This window comes from Gymnoscopelus microlampas (assembly GCF_963454915.1).
Source record: "Gymnoscopelus microlampas genome assembly, chromosome: 13".
Classification (NCBI taxonomy): domain Eukaryota; kingdom Metazoa; phylum Chordata; class Actinopteri; order Myctophiformes; family Myctophidae; genus Gymnoscopelus; species Gymnoscopelus microlampas.
The window spans coordinates 27,696,405-27,702,227 of NC_139950.1; the positions used below are offsets into that span (position 1 = coordinate 27,696,405).

Genomic DNA, 5,823 nt, shown 5'->3' on the forward strand with positions numbered 1-5,823 from the left:
TATATTTTTGAGGTGATAGTAGGCTGACTTTGTGATTGTGTTAATGTGGCCGTTTAAATTCAGGTCTGAGTCAATGGGACTACACCAAGATTTCTGACTTGGCTAGAGGTTTTTAACATTACCGATTGGAGTTGGGCGCTGACTGTTAATTCGTCTTCCTTGGCTCCAAAAACTGTTACTTCAGTTGTCTTTGTTTAATTGAAGAAGATTATGGCACATCCAATTGTTGATTTGTTCAATGCATTTTCTCAGTTTTATAAAACAATTGTACTTTATTGATGTTAGTTTCTTGTTGTAGGCAACTACAGATGAAAGAGATGTGACAAGGCATCATTCAAATTAACTTTATTTTACTTCAAGTTTATAACCTTTGTCATTGAAGAAAAGGAATGCAGTTTTTCTCAGGAATGAATGCAACCAGCAGGGTCACTCCATAGATACAGTACCCCCCCCCCCCCCCCCCCCATAAGTGCTTTTACATATTGAATCCATTCTGCCTGACAACACAATTTCATTTCAATTCGAAACAAATAAGACAAATACATAATACAAAAAACTTTGGCTCCACTGTCTTATCAGTTTAATCTTAGAAACATTTTCCAGTTTCCAGTGTGTAGTCTAGTCAATATAGACCAAAGTAGAGCCACTGTTACAATCACTGGGACTAAGATGGATTCAGTCGTGTTTCCTTTAGTGTACAAATACAATTCCACTCAATAAGTCAAGTTTAGAAAATTAACGAGTGGCCTCAATAAAATGCAGTTGGATGAAATTAAAATTGGATAATTGGCACGCTTGTTGGTTAGAAAAATGATGCCCACTGGTCACGGTATAAATACAGTGGATCTGAAGGAAGGCGGCAAGACAATTCTTGATCGCACTGAATTGTGGAATGCTTTAGTTTGACTTGAGATTTTTTTAGAGTAGAAGTTTTGTGGAGGGGTATTTTGTCATAAAGTCACCATGACGGACGGCAGGATGGTAGGATGGTATGAATAGAGAAACCACCCTCCATCTAAAAGACTGCCCTACAGACTTTTCCGTAAGCACCGTTTCCGTTCTCCATGGAGAGCTATTCTGCAGTTGAGCCCGTACTCTCACCTCCACGTGGTGGCTGGCCAGCAGAAAAAAGTATTTCCCCTTTGGGATCAACACAGTAAAAAACGAACCAATGGTTGGTAGCAGTCAGTGAAATGTCATGTGAAATGTTGTTAGGGCAGCGGGCAGCAGCCAGCCTCTTGATGCTTGACTAACAGTGAGATTCTGGAGAATGTCTTGGAGCAGCTGGTACACTGGTACTTCTTAATGTCTGTGTGCGTCTGAAGGTGAGCTCGCAGGTTGGAGCGGTCGGCAAAGGCGCGGCTGCAGTGCGGACAGGAGAAGGGCTTCTCTCCTGGAGAAGCGCAAACACAAAACGCTGTTAAAAATACTAACCACCTTCACTGCACAGAGCAACAGAGTTAAACCTGAAATGTCACTTTTAAAGGAATTACACAGTAAAGTCCTAAGTATTAATTTAACTGGACTGTAAAAGTGTTCATTATTGTACAATCAATTCAGTTTTTACTGTGTATAACAAACAAGTGGCAGATACAGTAAATGCAACTGTCAACAGTAGTAGTGCCAATACATATTAGAGCAGGTGCAGTACTGTCACTACATGGCAAAGTCCTTAATATTTGTTGAAAATGTGCTTTTTATGTAGGCTAAGAAACATTTGCCATCAGAGTTAACTCCATACAATAATAGCAAAACCTTCAAGTTCACACATGGCAACCACCTAAAATTATTGATAAATCAACACTGCAAATCTTGCAAATTTAGTATTAGTTCTAAGAGAGAGAGTGGAGAGTGCGTGTGTGTGTGTGCGTGAGTGCGTGCGTGCGTGGGTGTGTGATACACAGGTTTAATACCAGTCAAAGCATACCCTGTCCGGACATTTGTTTTTTCCTCATAAGGAAAAGGGTCATTTGTATGGTCAAGAATTTTTATGAAAAGGGGGTCAAGGTTAAAGTTAGGGTTATGAATAGGGTTAGGTGTGGTTGTGTTTAAACACTTTCAACCTGGCATCCCTAAGTAAAAGAAAATCCAAAAATTTTTCAAAAGGGCTTAAGTGGTTATGACGGAGGTTAGGCCAGCAAGTTAAGTGCACGTATGTCACTCACCTGTGTGTGTGCGTATATGGCCCTGCAGCAGCCAGGGCCTGGAGAACGCTTTACCGCACAGTTTACAGATGCATGGCAGAGTATGTGTCCTTATATGCATCTTCAGTGCTCCGAGACTGGCGTATTCCTTCTCACAGTACTTACAGCTGAAATACTTGTGACTCTGCCAATCGCGGTGGAAGTGCCGGTGCTTGGCCAGGCCTGAGCTGACGGAGTAGCCTTTATGACAGTCAAAACACTCAAACCGATCTGTGCTCATGCCACAGCTAGCGGGGTTAGGAAGGAGGGCCAGGAGAGGGAAAGCTGGAAGAATGGATGGAGGAATGGTAGAAGGGAGGTGAGTTTCTCTGCCCCTCTCCTCTGGCGTCCTGTGGTCCTGGGAGGAGAAGAGGCCGTCTAAGTTATGGGTAAAGTGTGATTCCTGTGTTCTGCAGACGTCTGACAGAGGTTTGGGTGTTCTGAAGCATTCTGAAGATGCTCTAGTGTAGGGGTCCGTCAGCGTTCCGGAGTAACGATCTGACGTTCCGTGGCGCCCCAGGATGGGGCTGTGGGGCAGGCCTGACGCAAGGAAAGAGGTGGAACTTGGAGAATGTGGTCGGCGCCTCTCTCTCCTCTGGCCTGCTCTGTCCATTCTGAGGGAAGGAAGAAGGGAAGAGGAAGAAGAGAGAGGCCGTGGAGACTGCAATGCCCTTGAGGGAGGGGGATAAGTATGGATATCATTTCGGAGTGGCGATTCTTCATTTGGACTGGCAGGAATCCCTATAGAATAAACACAAACATACGAAAGACACCATACAAATAAAATGTTATCATTACTATTAGACGATGAGGCATACTGACTACATTTTACAAAACACAGACAACAGAAAATATATATATATTCCTTTTTTACTCAAATTGCCCCCTCCCTCCCCTCTCTCTCTTTCTTCCTTCTGTGTGAAACCACTACTTTTCTGATGGTAATCATGACAGGTTTTCTGTACAGAGGAGCTGTGGCGGGTGGTGGGGGGGCTATGGAAAAACAAAATCCACAGTCTGAAGGAGGGATTTAGTGGTAAAAGAGGCCTGGAAGGCTCTTGAGTGGAGCTTAATGGGACCCTTCACGTCCCTCAAGGACCTCAGGACAATGCAGACTCTTTTGTGCAGTGGATTTTGCACCTGCTAAACACAAACCCACATTTTGTTGTGGGCCAAAGCACAGTATCGTTTCACTCGAAACCGCATTTTCATATTCTTGATTTAATTTCATAAAACAAGCAAAAAATGTTTTTATTTGTGATGATCTGCACTAGCACTAACTCCTAGTTATAGTCCAAGAAAAGTAAAAAGGTTAATCTGAACTGATCGTAGTTATTTTCACAAAGCAGGGATAGACAAATATGCTTCCCAACATCAATTATAGTAGTTTTATGTATATATGTATTTATTCAGATATTTTATTTTGTTATAGAGATTAAACTTACCTTCTGTTTTGAAGTCTAGTCTACTATAGTTGGGTTTCTTGGCGCTTTGAAGTTTCTTCACTAAGAAAGATCGAGGCATCTTAAGGTCATCTAGGAGCAACGTTGAGTCCACAGCCTGTGGTTCACACACAGCCTCCAGGTCACACTGTATGGCTCACATGCACTCCTTCGGGTTACACTGAATCCAGTTCACACACAGTGCTGTTGTGACGCTGGTGGCGAGTGCCGGTGGTGCGAGACAACCTGTGAATAAATAGCAGCGGCTTGTAGGGAGCCTGCTGCCGGTCAGTCTGTGGCCCTGAGAATAGCCATAGGGCACTTTTTATTGCCTTGAATTGTTACTTAAAAGGCAGTATTTTTAAACAGATGACATATTTCAAGGCCATATCAACATTTTTATTTAAAAATAATAACAATAGATATTCAAAATATACTCCGTTAGGGCTCAAACCACTGTCGTCATAAACTTGTTTTAATGATGTCAGAATTGTTTTTATCAATGAGTGCGTCAGGAATAACTACATGGCCTTTAGGGAGTCAGGAATTAAGCGAAGAAGAACAATGAAATTACTCTGACCACAAATGTGTTTGTGAAAAACAAAAAGGCCTTTAATTAGGGGGTTAACGGGGCAAACTAATGTGGTCATATATCAGGTTGTTGTGTTATTTAAACCATGTCAACACAAAGGATAAGAATAGTTGTCTGTTTATTATGAATTTATGATAATATTAAATGTGTAGAAGGGAGTGCTTCCTTACAGATATGCATCAAGGAAAAAATCTATTTGGCCTATGCTGACATCAGAGGGTCAGGTGCAAGTGTGTGTGTGTGTGTGTGTGTGTGTGTGTGTGTGTGTGTGTGTGTGTGTGTGTGTGTGTGTGTGTGTGTGGGGGGGGGGGGGGGGGGGGGGGGCGTGACCTGTATGTCAATCAGCATACCCCAACAAAACAGGTGTATGAATGGCACTGCACTGAGACTGGGCCACTTGGCATTCAACACACAGAATAGAGCGGTTTCCACTACAGAGACGAACGGGGGCTTCCACTAGACATACTTTCCCAGTACATAACAAAGCAAGCCAAGGCTTTCCATGACAGAGTCCATACAGCACTTGTGAAAGCTTCTTCCTTAACCTATACTACACCTGGGCCAAATATGTCAAACTAAGGATTACAAATGTGTTTCATTTCCATAGTTGTCCATATAATTGGGGCGCTAAAGATCATAAATAGTAACATGGCTCTGTAAGTTTGATACATTTAGTTAATTTAACTGTGAAATATATTAAACCATGGATGCATTTATTTTAGCCATGGATGTAAGATGTATTTATCTTACCCCCGTCTCCCATTGTCCACCTGTTTAAATATTTGCACATAAATCTCCTGCATTTTAACCTTTTTTTCTCCTTTTCCATAAAAAAGGTTGGTAGTATAATACACCAAGGCCTGCAACCTTTACAGATGTTCCCGTGCCTGAGGCCCTGAAGACATGTAGTCAGCATCCGAGATGTTTAGTGGGGTGGCCTGCTCAGGCTGGGCTATCTCTGGCAGGCTATGGCAGTATTTTTTCACTGTCAATATGTTATCATGAATATTGTTTCTATAGTGTATAGACTATGGTAATCATCTGCATATGCGTAACAGGTGATGGTATCCCATTAAGTCAAATGCATCACAAGAACGTTTGAATACTCACAGGTTTGAAGACGAATAGTTGAGTAACTTTCCCTTTGACGTTAAAGATCTAAAATAAAAAGATAAATCAGCTTCTACATCTACACACTTAATGGGTGACGAAACAGTTTACAAACTGTAGGAAACAAACTACTGCATGGCCTTCCTCTCTTGAACATTTCAGTCCATCCTTGGACCAAGCTTAAAACCTGACGAAGGTCTGACTGAAATGTTCAATCAAGTTGTCTTCTATGCAAGTGAGGAAGTGTGCGCACGATTATTTTTGTGCGAGATTTTATAAATTAGTTTCATGGTAAAGACCTCAAGTTTAAGCCTTTGATTTTTTTAAGTTCCCATGGCTCCCTCTAGTGGATCACTAACTGCAATTACAGAATAAAACGTATCACTCCCAAACTGCTGTTTAAATTGATAATGACTATTCTTAATTGAACCCTGTACAAACGAATTTGACTGCATTGAGGAGGACATACTTGAAGTAAAAAACAGTGCATATGTAG

General features: G+C 41.7%; 1 protein-coding gene across 1 annotated transcript; it reads right to left on the bottom strand.

Annotated features, from left to right (window-relative positions):
* Positions 1 to 479: 479 nt before the first annotated feature.
* Positions 480 to 3,793, bottom strand: snai3 (snail family zinc finger 3). The gene is made up of 3 exons (XM_084076574.1): positions 3,629 to 3,793; positions 2,166 to 2,924; positions 480 to 1,393 (listed from the first exon to the last, which is right to left on the bottom strand). Exons 1-3 carry the CDS (start codon positions 3,705 to 3,707, stop codon positions 1,212 to 1,214), a joined length of 1,020 nt encoding a protein of 339 aa, XP_083932700.1. The 5' UTR covers positions 3,708 to 3,793; the 3' UTR covers positions 480 to 1,211.
* Between the last annotated feature and the right edge of the window lie 2,030 nt (positions 3,794 to 5,823).

Bases quoted from the DNA above. Each gene is read 5' to 3' on its own strand.
- snai3 (XM_084076574.1), bottom strand. From the start codon at position 3,707: ATGCCTCGATCTTTCTTAGTGAAGAAACTTCAAAGCGCCAAGAAACCC. The intron at 2,925-3,628 runs GTAAGTTTAATC...TTTATTCTATAG, and splicing joins ACTAGACTTCAAAACAGAAG to GGATTCCTGCCAGTCCAAAT. The intron at 1,394-2,165 runs GTGAGTGACATA...GCGCTTCTCCAG, and splicing joins CCATATACGCACACACACAG to GAGAGAAGCCCTTCTCCTGT.